This window comes from Ursus maritimus, unplaced genomic scaffold (assembly GCF_017311325.1).
Source record: "Ursus maritimus isolate PB19 unplaced genomic scaffold, ASM1731132v1 scaffold_11, whole genome shotgun sequence".
In the NCBI taxonomy this organism is placed as follows: domain Eukaryota; kingdom Metazoa; phylum Chordata; class Mammalia; order Carnivora; family Ursidae; genus Ursus; species Ursus maritimus.
In genome coordinates this window covers 46,910,711-46,926,732 of record NW_024423453.1, presented here as the reverse complement: position 1 = coordinate 46,926,732, position 16,022 = coordinate 46,910,711, and the positions used below count along the sequence as shown (strand labels likewise).

The 16,022-nt window shown below is 32.3% G+C and overlaps 1 protein-coding gene across 2 annotated transcripts in view; it reads right to left on the bottom strand.

Annotated features, from left to right (window-relative positions):
- RAPGEF2 (Rap guanine nucleotide exchange factor 2) overlaps nucleotides 1-16,022 on the bottom strand; it is a 229,864-nt gene that overhangs the window by 96,813 nt on the left and 117,029 nt on the right. For both annotated transcript variants that reach the window (XM_040626406.1, XM_040626407.1), the window contains exons 5-7: nucleotides 13,756-13,831; nucleotides 11,990-12,157; nucleotides 9,639-9,656 (exon numbers count right to left, since the gene is read on the bottom strand). In XM_040626406.1, the coding sequence (XP_040482340.1) occupies nucleotides 9,639-9,656; nucleotides 11,990-12,157; nucleotides 13,756-13,831 (262 nt within the window). The remainder of the gene's footprint in view (nucleotides 1-9,638; nucleotides 9,657-11,989; nucleotides 12,158-13,755; nucleotides 13,832-16,022) is intronic.

The following is a 16,022-nucleotide window of genomic DNA, read 5'->3' as shown; positions in this document are numbered from 1 at the left end:
AGGAAACAAGAAATCAGGGATGAACTTTAGAAATTCTCCTGGACAGCTGAACAGTGTGACAGACCTACGCAAAATGTATTGTTCATCATATGAAATGCTCCCTAAAAGACTGCCTTAGAACAAATATATAACAAAAACCATTTTTCTTGATGGCTTATATTTTATAGGTTTTTCAATGACAAAAACCAAAATAAAAATCTGTTGGACCAAAATTTAAAAATACATGCCAATCCAGTGGACTTATAAGATTAAAAACAAAAACAAAAATTCTAAGATATTAATATATTATTCTCAAACGACTGCAAAACATGGTATTCATAATAACAGTAAAAATACAGTAGGGAAGAAAATGAGACAACTATTTAAAGGAGACACTTCTCTATGTGAGAAATGATATACGAATCTATAGTAACCACTAACCCCATAAAATATTCACGTGGACATTTCAGCTTTCATCAAGGGAAACCCACCCACAATTTGAAATCTGTGGAGCAGGGACATTTTCAGTCCCTTTCCAAAAGCAGCTCTATCCTGTCAGATATTTTGCTTTAGTAGTTGATTATTGAATCACATTGAACCTTGGAGCACAATCAGTAGTAAATCACACTTCGTGATGACAAAGGAAACTAGACACTAACGTCTTAACATAAGTAGAACAAGTGGATGGAAAAGATTGAAGGCAAAATCTTTATTCGGACACAAACAAAACAAAAAGACAAAAGAAAAAAGAAAAGAAAAGAAAAGAAAAGAAAAGGAAAGGAAAGGAAAGGAAAGGAAAGAAAAGAAAAGAAAAAAGAAAGAAAAGAAAGAAAAGAAAAGAAAGAAAGAAAGAAAATAGGTACTCAAAGTAGAGGATAACAAAGAGAAAGAATTCAACTCTTAAAAAAATAGTAAGTGGAGTTTTAAGAAGAAAAAGTTTTAACTATATTGCTAGGTTATTTATTTATTTTGTACTATCAAACTGAAACAATCTGTTAAATTGGATTAGATTGTCCTGAACATTAACTATGAGTCACTCATAGGATGTTGTTAAAACTACCCATGGTGATCTTTTTTTTTTTTTTTTTTTTTTGGGTATTGGGGGATGAGGACCTAAAACTAGTCTTATTGATATTGGCATAAGACCCCAAATCCATTTTTAAATATCATCTAACAGACATTTTACAGTTCCATTAACATACAAAGTTGAATGTAAACATTTTAAACATTTTTTAATTCCACTTAATGGCTCATAATTATCTTAATAGGGAAGGGGTGTTGGCTTTTTTTGGGGTGAGATGGAGGGCAGATAAAATTCCTAAAGGGAAAAAAGCTCTAAATGAGAAATGCTCAATAAATTAAGTAAAAATGTCTATCTTTAAAAATCACTACAGTAACTACAAAATGGATTGTTGGTAACAATTCAATACAATTAATACATTTAAAACACAATTATTTAATGTAAAGCACTTTAAAATGCTTCTAATTTCACCCAAAGTTAGCTTGGAATCTTTCCATTTTCTCCCAGTATCTACCAATGAATTAAGCAGCAAAGAGGAAAAGAAGTCATGAGAAAAATCGTACAGGGGAAACAAGGTTAGGGTCAGCTTCACAGGTATGGAACCTATGCAGTCATAAAGGACTCTGTTCAGAAGGGCGCCTGAACTTGGGGAAACTATTTTTATTTTAAAGAACAAGCAATGGACAAACTATGGTTATTCGGAATTAGATATTTGACAGACATTTTCTTGAAAATGAACAAACTGAGCTTGTCTCTTCAAGGAAAACAGCGGATAGCACTTTGTTTGCCAATGATAAAATTTTAGCTTTCAAGTAAAAATTAGACTTTTGCAAAATTTCTATCCAACACCATAAACTTGACAGCTTCCCCAATAAGTGGAGCTTCTTTAATGAGACTGGTAGTGATATTAACAAAGCTGATTTTTTTTTGATATCGTATAACATGCCAAAATTTGGATGACAGCCTAATTTACTGACCAATGCATGATGTTACAAAATCATACATGAGTAAAAAGATCCATGGGTAAGTAAGACCAATGGGCTTTAATAAAAGACAATAACTTCACTGAAACAGCTTTACATTCTTTATTGCAACTAAATTTTTAAGAAACAACCGTATGTCAAATTTTGGTGAAGTATATCAATAAGATTGTTTGAAAAAGCTGTTAAAATACTTCTGCCTTTTCCAACTACCTGTGTGAGGTCAGATTTTCTTCATATACTTTATATATTTGAGCCAGAAGAGTGTATCATAACAGATTGAATACAGAAGTTCATTTGAGAATCCAGCTGCTTCTATCAGGCCAAATATTAAACAAAAGTATAAAACAACATTACTCTCCTTATAAATTTTTTTGTTTTGCAAAATATATTTTCACTAAAAAAACCCTTTTGTAATACATAATAGTTTACTATTTTTTAATTTAATTAATAAATATTTTTAAATTTCTCAGTTTCAATTTCTAGTATGGCAAACAATTGATATAGATAACTCATATAAACAAAAGCTTGTTGGAGCTCTCGATAAGTTTTAAAAGTGTAAAAGAGTCCTGAAATGAAAAACTTTGACAACTACAGCTCTAAGAGATGAACTAGAAAATAATCAGCCTTTTTGCTCTTTTAAAGAGTCCACAGTTATCAAACATCCAGAGACTCCTTTAAGACAAAATCCTGTGTTTACATGAAATACAGCTTCAGCTGAACCCTCTAACACCTTAATCTACTTGCTGAATGGTTAGTTGCTCATACTCTTCCAGTCTAATTAAAGTTAGGAAAATGTTCATACCAAGGAGACATAAAAAGACCGAAGCTATCAAGTGCTCATCAATAAGGCCCACTGTCAAGGGCATCAATATCATCAAGAATATCAATGATGCTCAAGCATTCTCCACATCCCAGTTAGCTGCGATGCTCATGCTTATGTCACAGATTAACAAATGCAAAATGATCTTTTTTTCCCCAAACACTTTCCTGAGTATTCCAAAATTCCTGATGATTCAGTTTTTCTAAGGTTCAGTTTAAAAACTGTATACAGAAATGGGTACAAAGTAGAAGTATGATAATAATTAGTGAAAGGAAAATATTACAACTTACTTTGAGATTTTAACTTTATTTTCTAACATTTGCAAATGCTTTCTGGAGTGTACGAAACCCACAAGTGACCACTTATCATTACAATCCTCACAGACATCTAAGTAAAAATCAAGACAACCTGAATATTTTCTTTTTCATCCTTAAAATCTTCCCAAATTAGTCTGCCAACCAGTCATCCCAAGGAGCAATTCATATTTCAGATTGGCTCACTCTACTCTCACATCATTTCTCCTCCAGGCTAGCAATTCCAAATTCCATATTACATCCAACTGTCACCTATGTTTCACATGAAAGAGAGAAAGGAAGACGTAAGAAAAATAAAGGACTACTTGATCCTATACTAAGTCCATAAGAAATTGCTCTAATACAATTACTCAATAGAGTCTATAATTATTTTTTCCAAAATATCTTAGTCATTTTTCAGCCTCTGTGTAATTTAAACCACAAAGGATATTAGGTATAATGTGAACTGCATATGTTCAAGTCAGTCAAAAGTTTACTATTAATTTTTTTTTTAAGATTTTATTTATTTATTTGACAGAGATAGAGACAGCCAGCGAGAGAGGGAACACAAGCAGGGGGAGTGGGAGAGGAAGAAGCAGGCTCATAGCGAAAGAGCCTGATGTGGGGCTCGATCCCAGATCGCCAGGATCACGCCCTGAGCTGAAGGCAGACGCTCAACCGCTGTGCCACCCAGGCGCCCCTACTATTGATATTCTTAACACTACTGAACTATGCATTTAAAAATGGTTAAGATAGTAAATTTAATGTTATATGTTTCTTACCTAAAAAAAAGAAAAAAGAAAAACCATTGAATTATGCTGTTTAAATAAGTAAACTGTACAGTATGTGAATTATAATTCAATAAAGTTATTATTTTTTTAAAGTGTAAGTTTGCTCCTAATCAGTTTTTGGGTTTTTGTTTTGTTTTGTTTTTTTGTAGCAAAGGTTTGAAAAAAGGTTTACTACTGAGATATGGATAATGACTAATTTTTCTTAAGGGAATAAGGGGCAGATCTTATATACATAAATACGTATAACATATAGTAGGTATTTTAATAATTAATTTAAATATTTCCTGTCACAAATGATTTTAACCTAACACCTATACACTGAATACAAACCTAGAGTTTCTTCCAGAGTACCTTCTAGCTAATAGAAAGGCATTTCTAGTTAATAATGTTTTAATACTGGTTCAAAATCAAAAGAGAACATTTCTAGTCACCTGATATTTCAAAGAGTGAAACAGACAACTTACTGATGACTTAATTGTAAAAAGATCAATTCAGCACTGTTAGGAAATAGGTCTGAATATCAAAGTAGATTTTCCCAAAGAAAAGAGACATTTTTCAAATCAGCATGTAGCACTGCAAAACCTCATGAAGAAAAACATCACATAAGAAATGAAACAGTCTAAGATGAAAAGGATCTTTGCTGTTGAGACTAAAAGCTAAATTTTAGCCAAGTATATTTAAAACATATACAAGCACAGAGAGCCACCAGTGTTCACAATCAGAGGCAGGACAAAGTAGCAGTGGTCTTTTTGACAAATAAATTGCTTGAAATATTGCATGACTTGCTACACAACACCCTTATTACTTTCAATTTCCAAGTGCAACCAAAAGATGGGTCCAATTATGACATCAATACAAGCTTTCTTTCAAAATGGAATGAAAGAACAGTAAATCCCAGTGGACACGGGAGTTCTGCAGCAGAGATGATGTAATATATAAAAATAGACATCCTCTAACAGAAGCTGAAACTTGGGTAAACAGCACACTGCATACTATTCTCAACTGCCTTGCATGAATTTGCAATGCATGCTGTTAATAGCGCAAGAGAAATCATTTCATGTTTTAAACTATTTCCTGATTTACATCTCAATTTCGATACACACTCTATAGTATAATTTCCCAATCTGTATAAATTAAATGAACATAAATACCTGATTATAACTGCAAGAAAGAGAAGCAGTCCCCCCAAAGCAAGGAAATGGAGCCCACTGCAGCAGTTTTGCCATGCTGCATTTTGTTAGAAATTGCAGCACATATGGCACACAATTGTTACGTCCACCTATTGTTCAAAGACCTTTCCACAGGGAGCTTTCTGCAGGATTTTAAAATGCAACATGATCTAGGTGAAGAGGAGCCAGTAAACCTGATGGTAATGGGTGTGAGAAGCAAAGAGTATTTTTGACACTCCAAGACTCTGATGCAAACATCAAACATCAGGCATGCATACAATAACTAAGATCTAGCAAAACTTGTGGGTTTATTTTTTTTAAAATATATACATCACTACTGTCTAACACGCTCTCCACACCTCTTTTTTCCATTCTTTACCAATTCAGTTTTCACATTTGTATTGGGCTTTCCTGGATTGAAGAATATTTTCCTTTGAGCCAAGACATTAAGAAATCATGCCTGATTCCTCAAATGCCCTGTCTATGTGCCTCCACGGTACCTAGAATTTCTTCTATTTTAGTTGCCCATGTATTTATCTATATCCCCTATGAAACTAAAAGGACAATAAGGGCAAAATATGCCTGTCCTGTAGACCTTTATAGCTCTAGCGTCACAAACCTGAAACAAGGTGGGCACTTGATAAATATTCATTAAATGAATAAAATATGTAAATGAAAATACTGAGCTTTCCTCTCTGTGATACAAGAAAGAGAATACACACATTTCCTGAAACTCCATCCTATTATAATTCACAGAGAGGCACTGATGACATTATTGAAGACAAAGGCTTTAGGTTTAATTAAGCGAACAAATGCTTGACGAATTTAAAGACGAATGAAAATGTCAAAATAATTAGGAAATTTCCCCCATATTTGAATATTTTCTATACAAGCATATAAACAGATTTTTAAAATATCATCATATGAATAAATCATAGTCAGGTATATTATGATGTGAACTGATTGTTATAAGTTAAAATCCTAAGACCTTAATATTCTAGGACATCTAGCAAATATACAAGTCACTGATATATCACTCAAATCATATTCTCTTACTCTTAAGCAGCAAATAGTGTATTAAACTAAGAAGACTTCAGCAAAAAATTAAATCAGTGAAAAAGCAAAGTCATAACACGAGTGAAAACACTATTTCTAATACAAGAACAATAGTCCACATCAAAACAACTTGTCAAATAAAAGTGCATAAGCACAAAACACTGTAATTTTTCATTTGTTTCAATATCTAACAATTTTTGAAACTAACCAAACCTACCAAGTAGTCCTTAACTGAAAATGAAACCAACTTAAAGCTATCTTTCAAAACAAGATCTACTTGAGAGAAATATAAGATATAATCAAGGAATGATTATATAACAATTATTAGAAATGGAACTTGTATTATTATAAAGAATAACCTTATGAAAAATAGGACTCATTTCCATAAGCCTCACGCATAGATCAATCTTATTACATTGGTGCCACATTTTATAGATATTGTATTATCACTGACTGTAATACAAAAATTATTCCCATTATGTTAATATTACATTGTATTCAACTTACATTAACTTAATAATTTTATGCAGTATTTTTATTACCTTTTATACATCTGCACCAAGAATTTTAAACTAAGCCTAATCTACTGAAAAAATGTAATAACGTAATTATTAAACAGTGCTCTGAAGTGTATATTCATGTTGTAGAAAAGGACTACTAATAAAATGAGTGGGAGATATCTTTTTATATGATCAACCAGTTTCCATTATTTCAAAAATTTTGCATTGATTGAAGCTTTATGAATGTTTTATGTTATACTGTGTTCAAATCCTCCTAATTCAAATTTGTATAAAACAGAGCCATTCCTTGGGAAAATATCCTTTAGGACAGTGTGAGTGTGCTTACACCTAATCAAATAAAACATTCCAAGATTAAACACATACATACACACACACACACACACACACACACACACACACTTAAATGTCACAAGGCCATCTTGGATTTTGACTGTCTCTTCTCATCCTAACAATTACTAGTCATGGACATTTCCAAAATACTACTTAAACTAAATCAAATCTCATAAAATGTTTGGCTAAGAAGTTATGATAGCTAAGGAATACATCCTTTTTCTATGTAATCCATTTTTTTTTCCATATTTTAAAAGAGGTCACTGCCATTCATTGAGTTCATTGTGTTTTGCAGTATAGAATGATGTGAAGAGGTTTGTCTGGAGCCAGACCTCTGGGGTTCGAATTCTGACTCTATTACTTATTAGCTGTGTGTCCTTTAGCACATCTCCTAATCTTGTTCTTTCATTTCCTAATCTGTAAAATGTAGTAATAATAATCCATCCCTCACAGGGTAGTTAAGTATATTAAATGACTTAATTTATGTGAAATGTTTTAGAACAGTAGTTCTGTTCTAAATACATAGGTAATACTCTATAGATATTTGATAATTAAACTATTAAAAAAAAATAACAGAGCCATCTGTTGGGGATANGCAGGAATGGGAAGTGGAAAGTCAATCAGAACTACAAAGCACCAAGAGCATTTCAATTCTTGCAGCCTTGCTAGGCTGAAATGTCTGTTGGTACATATAAACTCCATGGTATAGACAGGACAAGCTTTCTTCAGTCTTCAGTCTAATATCTCTGTATGATTTTGTTCTTTCTAAACTGAGAAGAGAGCAGAGCTCTCTTTTTATTAAAATTAAAAAAGAAATAAAAGATGACAGAACAAGTATGTACCAGTCTCCCCATCACTGCAATCAGGTAAGTTAAGTCCTCCCCTTAAGTATCTTCTAGAATAAATCACAAACTCCTGGAATAAATTACCCATAAATATAGACAGGCAGGGTCTGTAATTATGGATAAAATTAAACAAAGCTTTCTTCCTCTACCCTACTTTGGACCCAAAGACAAAATAAACTCGTCCAAAGTCTAAAGAGATTGATCCCACATCTTCTGCCAAGAATCTTATCTACTACCTGCCTCTATTCTCATTATCTACTCTAAGACTGAAAACTCATGCCACATCCTCTCTTCTGGCAATCTTAAATACAGCCTCAACCTCAAAGCAACAAAATGTAGGAAAATGCTAATGAAAGCCATCTCCAATATTCCCTTCTCACTGCATTTTAAAATGCTTATTATTCCCTCTGCAAACTTCATATATTTGCCTTGAAAAAATATCTTGAAAACATTCCACATGGACTATTTGAGTACCCATATTTCTGAAGAAAATTATTATAATCTGTTTTAAACTATTGCAACACATCTAATTTTAAAAAGTGTACATAAAGTATAGACCTTAACTCAGTGTACATTTTCAATTCAACTCATAGTTCTAAACGGGAATTAGACTAACCGTTAATTTTTCATATTAAAAAAGACAAAGATTGATTACATATTGATGTATCTTTCAAAATATTAAAGTTACATATTTTCAGAGTATACTTTAACCAGAAAAAAGCCCAAAACACTGGTGCAATTTTAAGAAGTATATAATTACATCAAAATTTTGTTAAATTTACAAATGGTCTGAAAATGTTGAAGATGTACCAGATCATTAAAAATTTAGCAGTGCTTCCCAGGTACAATATAGCAGCCGTGACACCTGTGGCATTTTAATATGCGTCCTCTTGCACAGAACATAAAGTTGCTGCCTCATTTTAATTTGAAAAACTATACAAATATTTCATGCTTTCAGGCAAGGTTACTCTAATAGCCAAAGATATTATATTGACAGTAGACTTCTTCTACTGTGAATTAAATTATACATGATCTTTTTCCCGGGCAATAAGAAAACACAACCATAAGATTTTACTAGCTACTTAACCAGTTTGTCTCCAGAGATAAATCAGTTTTCCTTCCTTTATTCCAAATTCCCTGATAACCCCCAATCTGACCCACAATTTCACAAGAGTAACACTGAAAATCATAAATGAGTCATGTGTTGGCATGAAAGAAATGAGCAAAGATATTATTATAGGCTTCTTGATTAAAATATAGAATGAAGTAAAGCATGAATTCTGGTTAAAAATAAAGTAGAAATAAGAAGACACAAGCATTTTTAAATTCTCATTTCCTTTTTGACTAAGCCTTTACTCTATCTGACTAAAATTTTACTAGTAGTCTCCCAAAATGCTCTCATATTGGGATTCCTGCAATTTAAAGTTTTTACCTACAGCATTTAAAATGTAAATTCCTAATGGGTTTCCCATAAGCTTTCGCATAAAAAGCAATTAAATTTCTATTACGTCTGTCTTTCTCTCTTCTTTACTTGCAAATCATGTTAGTTAAGAACAGTGCTTCCTTCAACTCATTCTTACAAAAAAAAAATAAGTAGGTTGCACTTAGGTGGACCTAAGCTGGACAGTCCATCACTACATCCGCACGAATAAAGTAGACAATGCCGTCACCTACACCACTAACAGTTTAAAGAGAGTTCACTGAATCAGAGCAAAATACAAAAGAACAAGACCAAGCCAAACACATCAATATTATAAACTCATTAGTTACAATGCAAATTCACAAATAAACTTCGGTTAGTATTAGGAGACCACATACAAATTACAATACCTGAGATTTAGTGCATTCCTTTGAGCCAAAATGAAATGAGTGCCATAAAGGAGGAAAGGAAAAGATGAACATTATCAGACATGCTATAGTATATCTGCCAAAACGAAGACAATGTTAAAATTAGGTTAAGATGACCATATAGAATTGGCTGTATGTATAATGTTCTCTATGTTTTTTAGCCATGCACTTGAAATGCACCTGAAATCATTTAAAATCACCTGTGAAGTATGATCATGCATCTTCTAAATAAACTTTTCACCCTCAGTCCCACTCTACTAGCGTTCTTTCAAAGAGAAATATTTCTGTTAAGAATAAGTAAATATAACTTAGGACTAATGAAGAATAATAATTTTCATTTCACTCTTTTTATCCTGTGGCACCATATATATAAAACAAAATTTTGTTGTTTTCTATGTTAAAATCATGTATTTAGGTGAAATAATAAATATTACATAAATATAATTAAAACACACCTTGCACACACAAAAAAAGGATCCAGTATTTTCAATTATGACCATATTGCTGTCAATCTGAACTCATTTAGTAAAATTAATACCAACATGTCACATATTAGTAAGCTTGTACATGATACATTAGTAATCAAGTTAAATTTTTCATCCCAGCACTGAATATTCCATAATAAAAGTACCCGTTGACCAGGTAAGATATTTATTAAAACCATTAAATTAAAATTAAAAAAGTAATCTTATAATAATAAAAAACTCTGCAAATTTTTTTTAAATCAGATAAAAAAGGGAAGTCACATAGCGGAAGTGAGTGAAATATTCCATAAAGAGGGGAACAAATGGGAATAAAAGAGAAAAACAGTTACAGGATTCCCCCAACTTAAGTGTGAAAAAAAGGACTATAAAATTAAACCAATCAGCTTTAATACTAAATTTTAAGTAATTCACGCTCCCACTATCTTAGTATGGAATCTGATTTGGAAAAATAATTCCAGAGCAGAAAGAATATTAATAATATTAGCACCAGACTAAAATAATATATGCAACTATTAATATGTACAACTATTTTTAATCCAAATTTCCTTCTTCCATGATGCTATATCAACACTAAAAATACTACCTTCTTTTACAGACAATGGTAACAAAAAACCTTTCATAGTGGTTTTTTTTTTTTATACCAAGTCTCTCAAAAGGACAAACAAAGCTCTCTTTATGATGAGCAAAAAGCTACCCTTTCCAAAGGAACTCAATGAAATGATTCAACTATAAAATTCATGTTAAATTAAAATAGTGCATGGGTAGTGAAAGGATTAGGCGGGTAGCTGGTGGTCAAAACTGCTTAAATATTCACACACAAAGAGCTCTCAGAAACACAACATATGAAGTGTGGGTATAAAATATATCGTATCACTAAAAGTTACCAAAAATTGAGTATATAACTTTAAGTCTATATATTTTCCCATATATTTTGCATTTATACTTATTTGCAAAAGAAAAGTGTAGGTAAGCAGAACAAATGAGAAATGTAAAATAGTTATCAATTACCTATTTTTCTGTTTTTTATATTTTCATTTTAAAATTAATTTCACATATAATGACTACTCACTTAATGGTATTTATGTACAGACAAACCATCTTTGACTCTATTATGACATATGTAAGAACTCATGTTACTTTCTTTTTGAAAACAGAAATCCTCAAATATATTCTCAGGGGAAATGAGCATAGTGCAGCTAAGCAGAAAGAAAGGAATAAGAAAAATAAGGTCCTAAAACTGACTTTATTGGGGTCTTGTACAAATCACTCATTATCTGTGCCTTGGTTTCCTCAATCACAAAAATACTTTATCAAATACTTATGAAATAAATAATGATCAAGTGGGCTACAGCATTTAAGAGAATCTTTGAACCCATCAGAAATACTTCAGACCATCTTTACATTGGGATTTTAAAAAGCATCACTTCAAATTATGCTTTCACTTAAAACAAAGTCTCAAGTAATAGTCTCACAGTGGAATGCGAGGTATGAAAATAACATATGATTTTTATATATCAACTTTTGAAATAAAAAGTAAGTCTGATGTCAATCGCTGGGGTAGGAGCAGGAGGAGTTCAAATTTTAGATTAAGGTAAGAACTTAAAATACCCCAGTTAAAACTGCATTGCTGATCACAAAGCTAATCCTCAGAGGACATTTCAGGAAATAAAAGGCTAACCAATGTCTTTTGGTATCTTATTTCAGTGCTCTTTAAAACTGTTAATACTATATGTGTTTCTAGCACATATCACAGAAAGGAATTAATTAAAATAAGAAATGCACATGTCTTTTCACAAAATTCCCAACAAAAAAACTGAAGATAAAAAATATTATACTTCAATAACTTACCGTATGATAGCCTCGAGGCAAAGGTGGTTTGCCCACAGGATAAGGATCCACAGTGTCAATAATTGTTTGTCTTTCACCTTTCTGGTTGATTTTTCTAAATCTCCTTCGAGATTGTCGATGAGAAGCTTGACGCTGAAAATATTCTTCATTTTCATCCATATAGTCCACCTGAAATAAAACCCCACCAAAAATTTATTTCCTCAAACACAATGTTCCATATAAAGATTAGACGCAGCATAAAACTTACAGATAAGTCCATATTCATTCATTCTGCAAAGACATTCGTGGACAAACTATCATGTCAGACTGTATTTGAACTTCTCTGGAACTAATTGGTTTTGAGCAACTTTTCTTTTATGAAGAAGCATTTTCAGTTCCACTTAGGACAATATGAGTAACTCTTGAATTTCCTGCAGTTTCAAAGGGAAGGATATTTTCAGTAATCTTTGTACTGATTTATTAGTGAAAGAACTCACAGGATACATTGCCTCGCACTATGAAAGCAACTGCCCCATTGTCCTAACCCTGACATATGTGAGTAAAGCTGTAAAAACCCCAAATCCCAAATGACTCAAACAGGACTGCTAGCAGACTGGCTTTGGTAGGTTACCTAAGGGTTTCTCTTCCTATTTCAATCTGTAGATTCAGTTTCTCTTTTTTATAAATAGTGCTATTTAAAAAAAAAAAAATCCTCATTTTCAACATTTTAGAAACTGATGAATTGACTAACCAGAATAAAAGTTACCTTAGGTCAATCCTCGTCACACTTATATAATGAAAATGTGATTGCTCACAATCAGAGCATACTAAGATCCGAAGACCATTCTCACACTGGCAAACTTCAGAGTTTGTATGATATCAGCAAGTATAAAACCCTCAAAGAATTTTGAAGATCAAAAGTCCCTTAGAGAAACATAAAATAGCACTAACAGAGGTCAAAATCTCTAGGAAATATCTAAAATGCTTTTTGCTTTTTAAGACCTGTTGCTGGAAACTCCTGTGTAACCACCCACATTTTTCCAATCCCAAATCTTTACTCACCACCACACTACTGTCTCACTGAAGAGTAAATTTTGTGAAATTTTACCAAAGGTTTTCACTACCTTTGACAAGGAAGTTTTCATTCTGATGAATTCCTCTCCCACATCATAGGGAAAAACCCTAAATCTCCTCTGAAAATAGACTTACAGCTTTCTACCAAATACTTCACTAAATGTGAATAAAACACTTCCACCATCTTCTATATTAGGCCAGAAAATTGGGGGACTAGTATGTTACTTAGACACTCTGTTGAAATCTTAATCTCTCTTTTTAACTGAATTGTAGGATTTTAAAAATATATTGACATAGGACATACACAAAAAAACAGAAAGTGATTTCTTTATGTTAACGGTTGCCTGGATATATACCACCTTGACTCATCTGAGGTATTTCACTCATTCCAATTAATATTTGGAGAGCTAAAGTCCTGCAATTCAAATATTCCCCCCAAATTTCAATTAAATGGCAATATCATAGACTGATTTAACAAAGTTCAAGCATGAAACACTTAGTTACTTGGCCCCTTTGAGTCTTCTATCTTTTTTATTTCACTGAATCTCATAAGTAATTACAATATTATGAACTCAGATTTATAATAAAAAATTATGAAATAAATATATCTAAAGTTATAAAGTATATAAATGTACTATTAGAAGTACTTTGTTAAAGGGCTTTTATTTTATAATTTTTTTTAGGGAAAAAAGTCTTCACACAAGTATTCTTACCACAATCATTTCAGAAGGCTCTAAAACAATGCATTCACAGCCACGCCTAAAGCTTCCTGCAGAACGCTTGCCAAAACTAGGAAGAGAAAAAAAAAAAGATTTATGAAATATAAATTGTAAATTTAGGCCAATTCTCCAAATAAATGAAAATGAAAAACAAAAACAAAAACAACTAGTGGAGAAAGAGAAATTCTTTAATCATTATTTACACTGACAAGGAACCATTCAATTTCTTAAATTTCAGACACATATTTTTCTGGAAAATTCCAATATCATGTTTTCAAATTGATAATGTAAGTAACAGAAAATCAGTATGAATGTGTTTTATGTTAGGCTATTTTACATCATTCCCAGTTAGGGAATTCTAATGGATGGGAACTGAATCAATGGCGAACTATAAAAATATGCAAAGTATAAAATGCATATAAATTTTCTTCTAAGCTTAGGTTAAGAATTTCTTTCACCTAAAAAGTGTATTTAATTTTTCTAAATTAAAAGAAAACATTTTATTTATTTATTTGAGAGAGAGAGAGAGAGCGTATGAGCAAGAAGGAGGGGCAGAGGGAGAAGCAGACTCCCCACTGAGCAAGGAGCCAGATGTAGGGCTCCATTCAAGTACCCTGAGATCATGACCTGAGCCAAAGGCAGACACTTAACTGACTGAGCCACTCAGGTGCCTCTTTCTAAATTTTCAAATCAACTTATTCTAAATAAGTTTAAGGAAAAGGTATTCAAGACTCTTTTTCTTAATTCAAGTGGTTGTGCATATTACAAGCCCACTTCTCCTGAAAATTTTTCACTAGTGGACTCAGATACCTCAACTTTGCCCTATCTGTGATAGCTTCCACCTTAACACTGCAGCAGATTTATTCTGAAACAGCTATATGCAATCTAGAACCGTGAAGAGAAAATCCTGGTGAAAATCCTTGTACAAATTAGCCATTGGCTCAAAAGAATTTTATGGTAGAAGATATTATTTGCACTAACACTATTACTTTGGAGATGAAAAGTTTGCATCCTCTAAAATGTGCTATTAAAAAATACTTCCATGAGAATCTTTTAGGAAATGAGATACACTAGAATCTGACGAAACTTTCTTTGAAGCCACAAAAGACTCAAGTTCTAGTGAACAGCACAAATACGTGAACTGTAGGAGAAGTAATACTGTCCTTCAGGTAACTCCTTGAATACACAGAGCAGAAGAGCAGAAAAGGCAAATGCACACAGAACACACTCTAGCAGAGGAGACTATATTATTTCATTTATCAAAAAATCCATTCTTTCAAACACAGCCAAGAACCCAGAAGTAAAGAGTGGCCTCACAAGAGACAAAGAGTAGGTCATGAATGCACATGCTAGGCCTAATGACTAGGCCTCTTGTCTCTAAGGCAAAGATGACTACTGTTTGCTTACAAACCAGAAGCTATAAGGTAGGAATGAACAGGGAGAGTAATGAAAAACGTTAGCTAGAAATTCACTATGTCCGCAAAATACTTTTGCTTTTCCTATGTGATTCTCTGAAATGACAAATATGTAAAAAAAGGAAATAAATATCATTATTTACTAAGCTTTTTAAAATCTTGAAAAAAGTTCTATAAACTATTTTAAAAACTCAGTTCTGGAAAATAAGTATAGAGATAAAAAAGGAAACCAGACAGAGATGTATAACAGATAAGATCTACCCTAGGTGATACTAAGATCAATTCTTTAAAAATTTTAGATGATTTAGTAGAGAGAAATGGAGAGAAATCTTCAGGTTTGCAAATGACATATAGTTGTTTAGACAGTAAAGCACAAAACAAAGCCAGTAAGAATAAAGTACAAGACATTTCATTAAGTTTTATGTGAGTGCAACAAAGCAGTAATTAGAGGATCCAATCTACACAATGAAATATCCAATGTGAAAAGTGATCAAATGCACACACCATTTAATATGACATTAAATAAGGGGTTCTCATGTTTTAGTTAAAAGGCATAAATGAAAACTAGAAGTATTTAAAACATTAGCACAGTAGGCTGCTGACATAATAAAGAACAAATAATACACAAAACACACCTCAAAATGATGAACACACCAGGAAGTAATAAAAAATGAAAATTACTATACCTACCCTTACAGAAAATCATGTAAAACCTACAAGATAGCACTGCCCTAGAAAAGTTTCTAAGGGGAAAAACACAGAACTGAAAAAGTTTCCAAAAAAAAATTAAAGAATTCCAAAGGGCTTTCTGTAAGATCAGGGGCATACATTAAAAGAGCACTTCTT